This window comes from Sapajus apella, unplaced genomic scaffold, assembly GCF_009761245.1.
Source record: "Sapajus apella isolate SASKATOON/1434 unplaced genomic scaffold, GSC_monkey_1.0 scaffold55, whole genome shotgun sequence".
NCBI lineage: Eukaryota > Metazoa > Chordata > Mammalia > Primates > Cebidae > Sapajus > Sapajus apella.
Genome location: NW_022436995.1, coordinates 5,848,034 through 5,865,655, shown reverse-complemented (window position 1 = coordinate 5,865,655; position 17,622 = coordinate 5,848,034). Strand labels below are relative to the sequence as shown.

General features: G+C 38.4%; 1 protein-coding gene across 2 annotated transcripts in view; it reads left to right on the top strand.

The window, feature by feature from the left end:
• The window catches only part of POLE2 (DNA polymerase epsilon 2, accessory subunit), a 37,200-nt gene that overhangs the window by 12,347 nt on the left and 7,231 nt on the right, over window positions 1-17,622 (top strand). Inside the window, exons 4-16 of one of the 2 annotated variants that reach the window (XM_032244527.1) lie at window positions 193-270; window positions 402-495; window positions 4,145-4,219; window positions 6,728-6,811; window positions 8,097-8,153; window positions 8,888-8,936; window positions 9,946-10,018; window positions 13,252-13,424; window positions 13,987-14,076; window positions 14,250-14,304; window positions 14,843-14,902; window positions 14,989-15,066; window positions 17,437-17,545. In XM_032244527.1, the coding sequence (XP_032100418.1) occupies window positions 193-270; window positions 402-495; window positions 4,145-4,219; window positions 6,728-6,811; window positions 8,097-8,153; window positions 8,888-8,936; window positions 9,946-10,018; window positions 13,252-13,424; window positions 13,987-14,076; window positions 14,250-14,304; window positions 14,843-14,902; window positions 14,989-15,066; window positions 17,437-17,545 (1,075 nt within the window). The remainder of the gene's footprint in view (window positions 1-192; window positions 271-401; window positions 496-4,144; window positions 4,220-6,727; window positions 6,812-8,096; window positions 8,154-8,887; window positions 8,937-9,945; window positions 10,019-13,251; window positions 13,425-13,986; window positions 14,077-14,249; window positions 14,305-14,842; window positions 14,903-14,988; window positions 15,067-17,436; window positions 17,546-17,622) is intronic. The other variant, XM_032244528.1, reaches the window with a different exon arrangement.

Sequence of the window (17,622 nt, the reverse complement as noted above, 5' to 3'; positions counted from 1 at the left end):
ACTTGAAATGAAAATGCACAAGCAAAACATTTTACTTCCATAGTGTTTTTGACACTATAAGAAATTGTGTGCCTGGCCTGAGAAAATGTGAAAAATGTGTTATTACAAAGAATTGTAATGCAAGTTATTATGTTCACCTAGAGTACCTAGGTTTTAGTAAATCAGGTCTGTGTTTTGTGGGATGTTTTTCAGAGAACACGTTTTCAATATCATAGGAGCATTTGATATTCCACGCTTTGTGTACAATTCAGAAAGAAAAAAATTTCTTCCGTAAGTATATCATCCACTGATTTTAAATTAATTTCAAATGTACTTTTTTTCAGAAGGTATAGTCTCTTCTTATACTTTTGGCTCACCTTTGTGAATTATAATAGTCAAAAATAGGCATTCTTTTTTTCTAGTCTGTTAATGACCAACCACCCTGCACCAAATTTATTTGGAACAGCAAGAGATAAAGCAGAGCTGTTTCGTGAGCGATATACCATTCTACACCAGGTAAGTTTGGTAGGGGGCAGAGGGGAGGATACTAGGTAAATTGAGAGAAAAAGAGACTGTTTCAGTTTAGGAAAATCTCAGGGATATTTAAAGAATGGAATTTTGTGGTCCAAAGTTGGTCGTTCAATAGACTGTTATGGAGATTTCTGTGACTGAGACCATGTAGAAGGCACAGAGATGAAAAAGCTATTTTCCCCTTAACAACGATAGTAAAAAGAGTAGTTACCATTTAATACATGATATGCCAGACACTGTGTTTAGCACTTTACAAACATTATTTACCTCATTTAATCATCATAATACTAATATATGTATAAATGCTATTATTATCCCCATTTTACAGATGAGGAAACTGAGGCTTAAAGAAGTTTAGTGACTTGCCCAAAGATCACATGTAGTAAGTAAAGATAGGATTTCAATACAGCCTGACTCTAAAGTTCAACCATTGCCTACTATACTTTACTGCCTTCAAGTAGCTTACGTCTATGAAGTTATAGACATTTGTACAAATTTATAAAGTAGAATTTTATATGTGCTGTAAAAAAGATACAATGTTTTCAATAGCAAAATCAGAGAAAGCTTCAAGGAAATGATGGCATTTGGCTTGGATCTAGATTGCCTTAATCATGTAGAAATGGGGAAAAAGTGGTGGTAACTGTGAACAAAGGCACAGCAAAAGGAAAAAATGGACTCTGTGCAGGACATGATGAAAAAATCAGTTGTAGCATTTGGAAAGGCAAGTCGGAGCCAAATTGTAGGAGTATTTTGGATGCCACATTTGGGAGCTGGGACTGTTCTCTTTGTGCGAGGTGCTTTGGAATACCAGACAAACTCAGTCACAGCCAGGTTTTTTGAGTGCTTCCTCCATCAGCAGATATGGGGATGACTTAGAGTGTGAAAGAAGCCTTCTAGGAGTCTGTGGTATTAGTCTTGACATAAATGATAGCCTGGATGAAGTGGCAAGTGGCATAGAATGAGGGCTCACACTGAAGCAGCAGCAACTGTAAGAACATGATTAATTCATTACATGGGAAAAAGAGAATGTTTGTAGAAGGTGATGGCAGGTTCTGTTTTAAGCATGTGAGTTAAGATTGCCAGGAAAGTATCAAGTGAAGTGTACATCTGGAGCTAAGCAAGAGAGAGATTTGGGAGCATCTGCATAGAGTGAAAAATGGAACTGCAAGGATGAGACCCTGGGAGAAAGAGAAGGGACAGAGAAGAGGAAGGCCGGGCATGGTGGTTCATGCCTGTAATCCCAGTACTTTGGTAGGCTGAGGCAGGTGGATCACCTGAGGTCAGGAGTTTGTTACCAGCCTGACTAACATGGTGAAACCCTATCTCTACTAAATATAAACAAATTAGCCGGATATGATGGCGTATGCCTGTAATCCAAGCTACTTGGGAAGCTGAGACGGAAGAATTGCTTCTATATGGGAGGCGGAGGTTGATCGTGCCATTACACTCCAGCCTGGGCAACAAGAGTGAAACTATATCTAAAAAAAAAAAAGAGAGAAAGAAGAGGGGGAAAGGACAGAACTTGGGGGCTAGGCGAGGATGGTGTTATATGGCAGAAGCACAAGAAGGCTTCAAGGAGGAGCAGATGGTCTGCAGTAGGTTAAATAAAGGTTGAAGAGAATGATCCTTGAAGAAGCAGCATCCTCTGCTGCTTCCACTGCTGACATAGTGTTGCCAGGTTAATCTGCCCGAAGTATAGCTCTGACCGCTTCATGGGTTTTGCACAGAAGTCTTTCAAGGAAATTCACTGCCTAGTGAATTAAACGCAGATTCCTTAATATTTAAGATCTTCTCTCACACATAATTGGCCTAATCTCTATTTTTCCTCTAGTCATACTCTGTGCTGGAGCCAAAACTGAAGTATGGAATTATTGTTTCTTTCACTTCTTCTGGGACTTTGTTTATCCTGTTGACTGCTCTTCCCTCTTATCTCCACTGTTGAAACCTTCCTAATTTTGGACGGTCCTTCTCAGATTCCTCCTTTCTGGAGCCCTTCTTGATCTCCAGCTGGATGCAATCTCCTGGGATTATAGGTGTGTACCACTACACCCGGCTAATTTTTTCATTTTAGTAGAGACGGGCTTTCACCATGTTGGCCAGGCTGGTCTCGAACTCCTGACCTCAAGTGACCTCAAGTGATCTGCCTGCCTCAGCCTCCCAAAGTGCTAGGATTACAGGCATGTGCCACCATGCCCGGCTGGATGCAGTCTCCTTCTGCTTGAACTGAGTAGTTTTCTGTTACTGACTATACTTGGCCCTGCGTTGTATTTGAGGTGCTTATCTTTGTGATCACAGTGCGGATTCCTTGTTTATCTCCTCTGCCACATTTGGCACCATACAGAGATGGTGCTCAGTAAACACCACATTTCTTTTTTCTTAAATATGTTTTGAAGTCTACTATATTATTGTGGGTGTGCCACTTATCCCTTCTGAGCCTCATTTATTCATCTGTGAAATAAACATGTTGAAGTTCAGTCCATTCATATTTTAATTGCAATTATTTTGAAAACAAATCTGATTTTTATCATTATCCTACTTCAAAATCTTTGTTTCTCATTGTCTATAAGATAAACTTCTTGGCTGGGCATACAAAGTTTATATTGTCAGGGCTTTTTGAGTTGGAGGTTACAGAAACTCAAATTGACTAAAACTGAAAAAGGAATATATTGGCTTAGCTTGTATTATGAAGTCTAGAAATCCATCAGTTTCAAGCCTGGCTGGATCCAGGTGCTCACACAATGTCAGGAGTCATTTGCCTCTTTCCATGTCCCAGTTCTTTTTAAAAATTGATTTTACTTTCAAATAGGTTCTCCCTGTAAAGTGACAAAGGTCTCCACTAGTAGCCTTAGCAGTTCTTGGAAAGAGAGTTCTTATTCTAATATTTCTAGCAAAAGTCTTGAATCTGTCTCTTTTGAGCCTAGCTTGAAGCACATATTCGTCCTTGAGCCAGTCACTGGCCCAAAGGATGGAGTACTTCGATTTTCTAGACCTTGAATTCCTATCAATGGAAGGGAGAAGGGGCATCAATCCTACCTAAGCTATATGGACTGACAGTCGGGGAGGGAAGTTTCCCTGCATGGATCTTAATAATCTCTGGCCTTGTCTCATGTTCTTACTAATCTCTGGCCTTGTGCACCCCTGATTCAACTGTACTAAACTTTGCATAACTTCCTAAGTACTCTTTAACTCTTATAATTTCTCTGCGTGAAATGTCTTATCTCAGCTGCCTTTTGTTTCTTACTACCTAAACCTTATTTATCATTTGGGCTGTTGTTCAGTGGCCCCTTTGGCCTGGGGTACAGTAAGCCCTCACGTAGTTTGTTGTGTGGTGGCACTTCTCTTTCACCAGCCCCAGTGCTCTGAGGGTGACACCTGGTTGGTCTTCATATCCTCAGCCCACAGTGCACTGCAGCCATGCACTCAGTAGACCTTCAAAATTTTTACTTTTTTTTTCAAATTTTAGAAATTATATTCCTAGATATTTGTATATTAAATTATATGGGTTTTCAAATTTGTTGAGCCTAGGTAATAGTGACGTTAGTTTAAGGAGAATTTTTCATCAGGGTACTATTTTAGTGAATCTTAGTTTTAAATGTCTGTTTAAGGAATTCATATGAATCTTTCTTTTTTATAGAGGACCCACAGGCATGAATTATTTACTCCTCCGGTGATAGGTTCTAACCCTGATGAAAGCGGAAGCAAATTCCAGGTTAGAACATTATCCTAGTTATGTAGGGGGTATACGTGTGTAAGTTTAATATTTGTTGCTTAATTCTAATTCATTGAATTTTAAATGAAAATAAACTACTGGTAACTGTTTAGCTAACTGGACTGGCTGCATGCCCACTATTGATACAGTCCATTCCTAGAGTCCTGTGTCCCTCACATCTCTAATAGAAGCTACTGCTTCCTTTGAGAAGACTCTGATACAATGGTGGGCCCAGATACTCTCTGGCCTCCAAGACAGATTCCTAGTCTTCCTAGTCCATTTGGATACTACACTGGCTTTCTGATAACTTTTTTTTTTTTTTTAAGATGGAGTTTCGCTCTTGTCGCCCAGGCTAGAGTGCAGTGGTACTATCTTGGCTCACTGCAACCTCTACCTCCTGGGTTCAAGTGATTCTCCTGCCTCACCCTCCCGAGTAGTGGGATTACAGATGCTCACACCTGGCTAATTTTTTGTATTTTTAGTAGAGATGGGGTTTAGCCATGTTGGCCAGGTGGGTCTCAAACTCCTGACCTCAAGTGATCCACCCACCTCGGCCCCCCCAAAGTGCTGGGGTTACAGGTGTGAGCCACCGCGCCCAGCCCTAGGTTCATATTTTTTAAGAGTAACTCAATTATTAAATATTAATGTGATTATTACAGAATGATGGTATTGTGTACATTTTTATTTCTTCCTTGTCTATATTTTAAATTTTTTTCTATTGTAAATATTAATTATTCATAATAAGAAAACATAAAAATAAAACTTAAAAGAAGCTCCACTTGGTAATTTCTATAAAAATGAAAAATTATCCTTTTATCTAGCAATCATGTTTCTAGAATGTGTAGAACTTTATTCAACAGTTGTATCTGTAGCTGGATGCAGTGGCTAGTGCCTGTAATCCTAGTGACTTGGGCTGAAGTGGAAAGATAACTTGAGCATAATTTAAGGCTGCAGTGAACTGTGATACTGCCACTGCACTCCAGTCTGGGCAATGTGAAACCCCATCTCAAAAAAAAAAAAGTTTCTGTGTAGTGGGCCAAGAAAGGTGCACAGAAATATTAAACATTGTTTTTATTAGTAGAAAACTGGGAACAACTTAAATGTCCTTTAATAGGAGTTTGGTGAAATAAGTGGTCATATATATAAAATATAGATATTGTTATTCTTTAAACAGAAGGAAATATAATTATATGTAGAAAAATGGAAAGATGTCTAAGATAATATTAACTTCAAAAAGTTAAGTTGCAGAATAGTACATATACTATGATTTCATCTTTTTAAATAAACTGTATAGGTGTGTGTTATAAATTATATATGTATGTATTTACATATATTAGGATTACATATAGAAAAAGATGGAAAGGATTTTTTTTTTTTGAGACAGAGACTTGCTCTTTCGTCTAGGATGGAGTGCAATGGTGTGATCTCCACTCACTGCAACATCTGCCTCCTGGGTTCAAGCAATTCTCCTGCCTCAGCCTCCCGAGTAGCTGGTATTACAGGCACGTGCCACCACTCCTGGCTAATTTTTTGTATTTTTAGTAGAGACTGGGTTTGACCATGTTGACCAGGCTGGTCTCAAGCTCCTGACCTCATGATTCGCCTGCCTCAGCTTCCCAAAGTGCTGGGATTACAGGCGTGATCCATCCTACCCAGCCTGATGAAAAGGATTTTTTTAAATGGTGTCCCAATTTTTACTACCTTTAACTTTCTGATAAAAAAAAAATATATAATCATCAGATTGAGAATGTAAATAATAATGAGAGCCTTAAGTAAAATTAGAATATATATATATATATATATATATTTTTTTTTTTTGAGATGGAGTTTCACTCATGTTACCCAGGCTGGAGTGCAATGGCGCGATCTCGGCTCACCGCAACCTCTGCCTCCTGGGTTCAGGCAATTCTCCTGCCTCAGCCTCCTGAGTAGCTGGGATTACAGGCACGCACCACCATGCCCAGCTAATTTTTTTTTCGTATTTTTAGTAGAGACGGGGTTTCACCATGTTGACCAGGATGGTCTCGATCTCTTGACCTCGTGATCCACACGCCTCGGCCTCCCAAAGTGCTGGGATTACAAGCTTGAGCCACCGCGCCCGGCCTTTAGAATATATATTTTTAAATAGGTTGCTAATTTTCAAGAGGTACTTATCAAATAAAATAAAATTGATATTCTTTTTTATGTTTAAAAATAAATGTACTTATCATTATTCATAATGATATGGTGTGGACTCAGTTACTGGTAAGAGCCTGAATTGATGTGGTGCTTCTTTAGGCATGATTCTTTGAGGCCATCATACACATGATCTTACAGCTTTTTTGTAGGACAAAATTAAACATCCTAAGTTTAGTTTTACAACTTCATTTCCATTTTATTTGATTTTCTACTGTAAAGTAGCTTTATATAAATGCTAAAATGTGTACCCCAAATTTACTTATTCATTAAAAGTTTAGTTTCTTGAAAGAATATATTTACAATCTTTAAATTTATTTTGTTTTATTTTAGCTTAAAACAGTAGAAACCTTATTGGGTAGTACAACCAAAATCGGAGATGTGATTATTCTTGGAATGATAACCCAGTTAAAAGAGGTAACTTAATAAGCATCAAACTTTTATTTTTGGCCTTGGATTGATGAAATGTCGGTTACATAGAACATTTTTGTAGCGGGTACAGGAACGTATTCTTCATTGAAAACTTGCCTCACCAGCAGAACAATATTGGAATGGTGGAAATACGAGGAAATAGTATCATTATGTTAGAAGCCTTGGAATGAGGCCGGGCATTGTGGCTCACGCCTGTAATCCCAACACTTTGGGAGGCCGAGGCAGGCGGATCACCTGAGGTCGGGAGTTCGAGACTAACCTGACCAACATGGAGAAACCCTGCCTTTAAAAAAATAAATAAATAAAACTAAAAAAAAAAAAGAAGACTTCGAATGAGTATAAATGATGGCTGTTCAGCAGAGAAACCACATCCTCTCTCCATAAGACCTCTTTTACTATAACCAGGCTGGAGTGCAGTGGTGCAATCTCAGCTCACTGCAACCTCCACCTCCCGGTTTCAAGCAGTTCTCCTGCCTCAGCCTCCTGAGTAGCTGGGAATATAGGCGGGCGCCACCATGCCCAGCTAATTTTTGTATTTTTAGTAGAGACAGGGTTTCACCATGTTGGCCAGGATGGTCTCAATCCCTTGACCTTGTGATCCACCCACCTCAGCCTCCCAAAATGTTCAGGTTACAGGCGTGAGCCACCATGCCTAGTCCTAGGTTTTCATATTAGATTTTTTTTGTTAAATAAACGTTTTTCGTAATAGTAAAAAAAAATACAACAACAACAACAAAAAACTTGCCTTAGTTACCAAGTGTATTTTTTGTCTGTGTTTGGTTTCCTGAGTAGACATCAGGACAGAGTGTCTTGTCCAGGATCCCAGTTTGCATAGCCTGAAATTAGGCCTCCAGTGACCTTTGGATAAACTGAGAGCACTATCTGACTTGAACTTTAGAAAAAAAAAAAAAAAAACAGAGAGTACAGCATTTCTGAACAAGCAAGCTGCAGACTATGTCCTGGTCACTTGGAGATGCTGTTGGCTATATTAGAAGGTACCTGGGGAGACCCTCCTTATGGCAGACAGCAAGTGTCCCCTTGCCATTTTTTGATGTATACAGTCATTCTCCATTGTACCTGTGAGGAGTCTCAGTTAAGTGATTAGTCTGGAGTTACCAGACTTGTAAATTGAAGAGCCTGGACTAGAAATAATAGCTGATTTTTAAAATCCACTTTTCTCCCTTCTGTATTCCGTTGTCAAACTTCTCTGTAGTTTAGTTTTTTTGTCATAGTTTTGTTACAAAAATGTGGATTTCTTTTTTTTTTTTAGGGAAAATTTTTTCTGGAAGATCCTACTGGAACAGTACAACTAGACCTTAGTAAAGCTATATCCTTCACTTGTCTGTAGTTTTAAAATCTGCCTTATATGAATTGGGGAAATTAATGATATATCCTTCTAAAATTTACCTAATTGGGTTCTCTGTTTTTTCTTTTTGAGACAGCATTTTGTTCTTGTTGCCCAGGCTGGAGTGCAATGGTGTGATCAGCTCACCGCAACCTCTACCTCCCGGGTTCAAGCGATTCTCCAGCCTCAGCCTCCCGAGTAGCTGGGATTATAGGCATGTGCCACCATGCCCAGCTGATTTTGTATTTTTAGTAGAGATGGGGCTTCTCAGTGTTGGTCAGGCTGGTCTTGAACTTCCGACCTCAGGTGATTCACTCACCTAGGCCTCCTAAAGTGCTAGAATTATGGGCATGAGCCACCGTGCCCAGCCTATTTGGGTTCTCAGTGTAACTTCTCTATGTTGGTAGTGTAGGAATGTAGAGATATAATCCTAAACAGAGGCAGAACAACTTTTAATTTTCTCATATTTGGAGAATCTAGACAAATCACTGACAAAGTTTATATCATGGTAAGAATGATCCACACTGCCACTATTACCAAGAATTAAACATGGGGACATTTAAACCTAAATTTTTTTAAGCTCTTATCTAAGCTGTGGTCTAGTCAGTTTCAAATGGGAAGTCTTTGAATTATTTAGAAGTTCTGTTGAACTCAAAATGTATGTTGACTTTATTACTGCCTCAAGCATAGGATTATTTTCCTTAACTGTTGTGCACCAGTTCCATAGTGGTTTATACACAGAGGCATGCTTTGTCTTAGCAGAAGGTAAGTCAGTATACTTTGTTACTGTCCTCCTTCTCATTCTACAGTAAAACTATGTCTGCAGTAGGTAAAATGTGTTAACATGATATAATTTGGGGTACCATTAATTAGAAGAGCACATATATATATATATATATATATATATATATGTATATGTATGTGTGTGTGTGTGTGTGTGTGTGTGTGTGTGTGTGTATATATATATGTATATATCTATCAGGACCCTGATAGGATGAAGAGCATATTTTTGACAAAATAACTCTTAGACTGTTAATAGGCTAATAGAAATCTTTTTGGGGTGATGACAGTGTTCTAAAATTAGTAGTAATGGCTACACAACTTGTCAATATACTAAAAACCACCGAATTATACACTTTCTTTTTTTTGGAGACAGACTTGTTCTGTCACCTAGGCTGGAGTGCAGTGGTGCAGTCACAGCTCACTACAACTTCTGCCTCCTGAGTTCAAGTGATTCTCGTGCCTCAGCCTTGTAAGTAGCTGGGATTACAGGTGCGTGCCACTATGCCTGGCTGATTTTTTGTATTTTAGTAGAGACGGTATTTTACCATGTTGCCCAGGCTGGTTTCAAACTCCTGAGCTCAGGCAATCCACCCGCCTTGGCCCCCCAAAGTGCTAGGATTACAGGCATGAGCCACTATGCCCAGCCTGAATTATATACTTTTAAAGAGTGAATTGTATAGTATGTGAATGGTATCTCAATAAAGTTGAAAAAAAAATTTATATAGGGCCATAAAATAAAACATTTCCTAATCTGTATTTCAACACGTACTGCAAAACTAAAAAGTTAAAAGTTCTGAAATCTGTTTCTAACAAATGAACTTTGTAAGTTGAGACTCTCTTTGGATCTAAAGTTGTGCGGTTCATTGAGGTTGGCAACCTCTGTTTAGTTCACAGGGCATGAGACTAGCCTGGCATTATTGCTTTGTGTAACATAATTTTGTCCTTTCAAACAGAGGATTGGAAAAATGAAAGTGATGTTACTTTTTTTCAGGTTGGTTTGAAGATCAAGTGTTTCATGTCAATGCCTTTGGATTTCCACCCACTGAGCCCTCTAGTACTACTAGGTATTAAAATGTTTGGTTTATACCCTATGAGAATTTGGTAATACTAGCAGGATTGAATGTAAGATAGTACATCATATCTCATTTACTGCAAGGTATCAGTCTTTGTGTCAAAGTGGAAAGAGCTGGAGTGCAGTGATGCAGTTATGCTCACTGCAGCATCAAATTCCTGGATATAAGTGTTCCTCCTGCCTCAGCTTCCCAAGTAGCTAGGACTGGTAATTTAAAAAAATGTTTTATGTAGGGATGGCGGGGGGGGGGGCGGTCTCACTATGTTGCTTAGGCTCGTCTTGATCTCCTGGCTTCAAGCAATCCTCCTGCCTTAGCCTCCCAAAATGCTGTGATTACAGACATGAGCCACTGTGCCCAGCCACTTTTTTCCATCATTATATTTTTTAAAAATATTTTTTGTTAAAAACTAAGACAAAGTTGTTACTGGATGGCAAATGAAAAATAAAAATAAATAAATAAATAAAAACTAAGACAAAGTATTAACCTAGGCCTATGTACAGTTAGAGTCATCCGTATCACTGTCTTTCACCTCCATGTCTTATCCATTAGAAGGTCTTCAGGGGCAATAATTCATCCAGCTGTCATCTGTAGTAACAATGCCTTCTTGAAGGACCTCCTGAAGGACCTGTCTGAGGCTGTTTCACAGTTAACTTAAAAAAGTAAAAGGAGTACGCTCTAAAATAATGATTAAAAGTACAGTAAATACATTAGTAACAGTCATTTATTATTATCAAGTGTTACATATTATACATTATTGTATGTGCTATACTTTCCTACAACTGGCAGCTCAGTAGGTTGTATACACCAGTGTCTCTACAAACACGGTAATGTGTGACACTAGGACATTTTGACAGCTAAAATGTCACCAGGCAATAAGAGCATTTCAGTTCCATTATCATTCTATGAAACCACTGTCATATATGCAGTCCATCATTGCTGCAATGTTGTTATGCTGTGCATGACTGTCTATACAGTAGATCCTCATTGTTTACAGATTTGTGCTAAAATTTTCTTGTACCTCCCAAAGTCATGCTTTAGTGGTCATTTATGTGCAGCAGAACAGCAAAAAATTTTGAGTCGCCTGGCATGCATGTTCCCAGCTGAGGGTGAACAAGGCCGCACTACCCTCTTGTTTCAGCCTCATTAAGAGATGACCAGAGGACAGAGACTACAGGGAGCAGTGCAGGGTAGTGCAAGCATCTCTGGCCCTGGGAGAAGTTGTGAGGGGGAAGGGGGCATTTGAATCTCAGCTCTGGCACCTGTTTTTGGAGCAGCCTCAGACAAGTCACTTACCATTTCTGAACCAACTTTTCTCATTTGTTAAAACAGAATCTACCAGGATGAATTGGTTTTAGGACTTAAGACTATAATCAATCCATATATATTTATATATATATGTACAGATTTTTCCAAGGAGCAGTGGTTCAGTATTTGCCAATTCATTGTGGAGACTTTATAGAACATAACTATCACTAATAATAAGAATTAACTGGCCAGGCACAGTGGCTCATGACCGTAATCCCAGCACCTTGGGAGGCCGGGGTAGGTGTATCATGGAGGTCAGGAGTTCAAAACCAGCCTGGCCAACATGGTGAAACCTCATCTCTACTAAAAATACAAAAATTAGCTGGATGTGGTAGCATGTGCCTATAATCCCACCTACTTGGGAGGCCGAGGCGGGAGAATTGCTTGAACTCAGGAGATAGAGATAGAGGTTGCAGTGAGCTGATACTGTGCCACTGTACCACTGTTCTCCAGCCTGGATGACAGAGCAAGACTCCATCTCAAAAAAAAAAAAAAAAAAAATCAACTATAACAAGATATGTATGTATATCTGGAGAGTTTCTTTTTATGCATGAATGCACAGGTCCCTTTTTTGGCACTGTAAATGGATACATACTGTACCTTGCTTTGTAATCTGTTTTTCATCTAATATGCTATCAATATTTTTCTATTACTGTAAAATAATTTTTTTTTTTTTAATCTTGCTTTGTCACCCAAGCTGGAGTGCAGTGGTGCAATCTCAGCTCACTACAATCTCTGTCTGCTAGGTTCAAGTGATTCTCCTGCCTCAGCCTCCCAAGTAGCTGGGATTATAGGTGCCCACCACAATGCCTGGCTAAGTTTCAGATTGTTAATAGAGATGGGGTGGATTTTACCATGTTGGTGAGGCTGGTTTCGAACTCCTGACCTCAAGCAGTCCCGCTGCCTCTGTAGGTTGTATACACCAGTGTCTCTAAAAACACAGTAATGTGTGGTACTAGGACATTTTGACAGCTAAGATGTCACCAGGAAATAAGAGCTTTTTAGCTTTTCCCGAAGTGCTGGGATTACAGGTGTGAGCCACCCGCCTGGCCTGATTACAAATTTGATAAGATCTGCAAAGGAGAAGTGCAGGTTCCTACAAGAGTGTATAATGGGAAATCTAACCTCTTTTGGGATCCTCAGAGGCCGCCTCTGGAGTATTTGCATTTAAGCTGGGAACTGCAAGATGTCAGTGTAGAGTGGGCAGAAGTGGTGGAGGCTGGGAGTGTGTATATTACCCACTTTCCTACTGACCCTTGCTGGGTGAGCTTTGAATAAAACCAAGCTTTGAAGGAACTGTTGAATAATTTTTTCACAGTTCTGAGATATAGGTTAGTCTCTGTGTATATCCTTAATTTCTTAGGATTAATCATTCCAGAAGTGGAAGTGCTTGGGCAAATGATTAACACATATTTTGAGGTTTCTATTAGATATTGTTCAAATGGTGTACTCATTTCTCCTACTTTCAGCAACATAGGAAATTATTATTTTAATGTTTGCTTTAGTTAGTTTTAGGACACAGATATAGCCTATTAAATATTTTATTTGCTGCTTCTGTATTGCTTCTTATTTTAGAATATTTAGATAACCTATTTAGAAACCTGCAGTTTCAGTTTTCTTCATATAGCTAGCCAGTTTTCCTAGCACCACTTATTAAATAGGGAATCCTTTCCCCATTGCTTGTTTTTGTTAGGTTTGTTGAAGATCAAATGGTTGTTGATCTGTGATGTTATTTCTGAGGTCTCAAAAAAAAAAGAATATTTAGATAACCTTTGTACTTTTAAAGTGTTACAAAGAGTACATTTTCACCTATTTACACTGGAAAATAACTTCATTAGACAAAAGAAGCTAAATTTATAAAATTATTAGAAAAATATCTCTAGTTGTATATAGAAGCTAATTATGTTATAATTATCTAGGGCATACTATGGAAGTATTAATTTTTTTGGAGGGCCTTCTAATACATCTGTGAAGACTTCTGCAAAACTAAAACAACTAGAAGAGGAGAATAAAGATGCTATGTTTGTGTTTTTATCTGATGTTTGGTTGGACCAGGTGGAAGTACTGGAAAAACTTCGCATAATGTTTTCTGGTAGGTCTTATTTTTTTAAATTCTTTCTTGAACTCTTATGAGGGTTCATGTCTTAAAACTAAGTTCTTTTTTACATTTATCTTTTTTGTATTCTATTAAAAAAAACTACACTGGGTTAGCAATGATATAATTTAAATTAGATTTCATTTTAAAGACTTAAATTTTTACATTAAGAAAAAAACCTGTGTGTGTGTGTGTTTACAGTCATGATAAATAAGAATTAGTCCCGAAGCTCAAGACCAGTGGGCCAACATAGTGAGACCCCATCTTTAAACAAAAGCAAAAACAAACCTGGGTTTAAGTGCGAGCCTGTTACCTTGGGCAGGTTACTTAACCCAAGTCTCAGATTATACGGACTTTCTGAGGATTAATTAAGCCAGTGCAGGGCCTGGCCTATAGTAAGTGCTCAGTAAATGGGTACTATTATTAGTATTATTTTAACGTTATTAAAATGTTATTTTAATTAAAATAATACATTTTTATTAAAAATTCCTGGTTAAGGGGTTTTTAACTTGATTTGTAGATTAGAAAAGTATTGTTCATTTACTCTTTTATTCTTTAGGTTATTCACCAGCACCTCCAACCTGTTTTATTCTGTGTGGTAATTTTTCATCTGCACCATATGGAAAAAATCAAGTTCAAGCTTTGAAAGGTATTAAGGGTCTAATTTAATAAGAAGTGTTTCTATAGTCATATAAACTAAAGTAATAAGAAATTATCCATAATATTTTAATTTCATTCAGCATATACAGAGTTGTATCTAATCAAATATAATTTTTATGGCATTCTATGCAAATTTAATTCAATACCCTTTTAAAATTTTAGATTCCCTAAAAACTTTGGCAGATATAATATGTGAATACCCTGATATTCACCAAAGGTAATGATCTCTACCACTATATATTTTTTTCACAGTTTTGCTTTTAAAAAATGAATTTTGTTTTATCAGCAATTATTCAAAACTAAGAAAGATAAAGTTGAGAAAATTAAAAGATCTAAGAGATAAAGTTATCCTCACATTGTACGTGGTACTAGAGATTTATAATGAAAAGTACTGAAAGAGATAATTTCAGCCATAATTTGGAATTTCTTTGTGACATTACTCCAAGGGTCTAGAGCTTCACTCTCCAATATGATAGTCAGTGGCCACATGTCTCTTTAAAGTTAAATAAAATATAAAATTCAGTCCATCAGCTAAGCTAGCCACAATTCAAATGTTCAGTTGGGCAGTGCAGATACAGAACTCTTCTGTCATCATATTACTAAACAGTGTTGGTCTGGAGATTTAATAGTTCATTTATTATAATGCATGAAATTTAAACTTTTTAAAGTGAAAACAAAGGGAATAACTTGTTTTTAAGCCCTTGGATAGTGTTACAATAATATTTTTAAATGAATTGTGTTGAATTTTGCTACAGTAGTCGTTTTGTGTTTATACCTGGTCCAGAGGATCCTGGATTTGGTTCCATCTTACCAAGGTAAGTTTTGTTCACATTTTTGCAACAGTATAGAAAATTTATAAAATTTAAAGAGATAAACCATATCACATAAATTGGTTTTTTAGGCCACCACTTGCTGAAAGCATCACTAATGAATTCAGACAAAGGGTACCATTTTCAGTTTTTACTACTAATCCTTGCAGGTAAGAGTTAGTATTTTGTGTTACACATTTTTCCTTTCATTTAAAAATTAACTCAGCCAGGTGCGATGCCTCATGCCTATAATCCCAGCACTTTGGGAGGCTAAGGCAGGCAGATCACTTGAGCTCAGGAGTTCTGAGACCAGCCTGGGCAACATAGTGAAACCCCGTCTCTACAAAAAATACAAAAATTAGCTAGGCATGGTGGCACACACCTGTGGTACCAGCGACTCAAGAGGTTGAGGTGAGAGGATTGCTTGATCCTGGTAGGTGGAGAGGCTACAGTGAGCTGAGAATGCACTACTTCATGCCAGCCTGGGTGACAGAGTGAGACCCTGTCTCAAAAAACCAAAACAAACAAACAAAAACTAACTTGATTCCTAAAATCTGTCTCTGAATTTTGACTGTTAATACAAAAAAATTTATTTTGCTGTAGGTTTTTCAAAACTTTGAAAACATTTTAACTATATTTATTGGTAATGAATTCATAAGCTTGAATAATGGAAAGAGATTTAAAAATAGATATTCTTATTAGACATCCTTTAAGAAAAGTTATAAACGAAGAATACAAAGATGACTTATTTACTGTTGGTATTGCCCATTGTAATCCTAAGTTCTTACTGTGGGAATACTGTAAGAGTCAGCCTTGGTTCGCTTCTCTTTTCTGCCTACATTCACTCCTTTGCTGGCCTTCTCTAGTGTCCTATGGCTTTAAGTATCATCTGCGTATTGACACCTCTCACATTTATATTTCCACCTCAACCCTCCTTCCAAACTCCAGACTCAGGTATCCAGTTGCCTACTTATCACCACCCTAACTTAAGTGAACTCCTGATCTTCCTTCCCACCAGTACCCCTAACCTCTTCTGTAGACTTCCCCATCTTAGTTCATGGCACCTTCATGGCCTGAACAATAATTATTCCAGTTGTTCAGGCCAAAAGCTTTGGGGTTCTTCTCACATAAAGTTTTTCAGGAAGTCCTATTAACTTCAGATTACATCCAGAATCTGCAACCTTTCTATACCTCCACCTCCACGACCTTCTACCCCAGTGGTCCTCAACCTTTTTGGTACCAAGGACTGGTTTTATGGGAGACAGTTTTCCCACAGACCCCAAGGGGGTCGGGGTGATTTTAGGATGATTCAAGCGTATTACATATATTGTGCACTTTATTTCTATTATTACAATAATTATACAACTTACCATAATACAGAGTCAGTAGGAGCCCTGAGTTTGTTTTCCTGCAACTAGATGGTCCCATCTGGGGGTGACGGGAGACAGTGACAGTGACAGATCATCAGGCATTAGATTCTTATAAGGAGCAGGCATCTTAGATCACTCACATGTGCAGTTCACAACAGGGTTCGTACTTCTGTGAGAATCTAATGCCTTCACTGATCTGACAGGAGGCAGAGCTCAGGTGGTAGTGCAGCTGATGGGGAGCAGCTGTAAATAAGGATGAAGCTTTGCTTGCTTGCAGCCTGCCACTCACCTCTTGCTGTGTGGTCCACTTCCTAACAGACTACGGACTGATACCAGTCCATGGCCTGGGGGTTGAGGAGCCCTGCTCCTCCATCTTCTCCTAATTGGTCTCCAGCTTCTACCCCTTCCTCTCCATAGTCTACTCTTAACGTATTGTTAAAGTGATCCTGTAAAGCATAAGGCATATCCTGTCTACCTTCACGATCCTAGAAAAAAGGACCCCTCATGTGATTTAGTGACAGCCATATCCTTGCAGTGGTAATCAAGGCCCCGTGTGATCTGGCCTCATTACCTCTCTGATTCGCTCTCCTCCCCATTTACTCCAGCCACACTAGCCTCCTGTCTGTTCCTCAAGGATGCCAGGCGAGCTCCAGTCTGAGGGCCTGTGCTACATACGTTCCCTTTGCTTACAGTGTGCTTCCTCTGGATATCTGCTTGACCAAGTCCCTCTTCCGCTTTACGCCTCTGCTCAAGTCACACTAAATTACGAGCCCTGCCTGTTCTGATCATCTGACTAATATGCCAGCCCTCTAGACTCTCTTCCCACATATGCTATCCTTTCTAGCCTTTTTCTTTTTCTCATGTGCTTAATTATCTTGAAACATACTTTATAATTATGTTTGTTTTTTATTTTCTCAGCCCCACTCGCTGCTAGAATGTAAGCTATATAAGGGCTGGCATCTTTTGGCTCAGTTTGCTAATCCCTAGAATGGTGTAGGCATGTATTAAGAGCTCAGTACATAGCTGTGAAGTGGATAGACAGACCCTGGTTGAAGTTTTGTGTGGTGAACAGTGGAAGTGGGAATGGTGTTGTATTGTAAGAGAGTATACCTTTAAAATTATCTCATTGTTTTTGGAGAAGTCAAATTTCAACTACTGTTTTCATTTCAGAATTCAGTATTGTACACAGGAAATTATTGTCTTCCGTGAAGACTTAGTAAATAAAATGTGCAGAAACTGTGTCCGTTTTCCTAGTAGCAGTTTGGCTATTCCTAATCATGTAAGTGAAACATCTTTTTTATTAAACTGTCTTACACATTGCATTATATAAAATTTTGTTAAACCACTTAATAATTT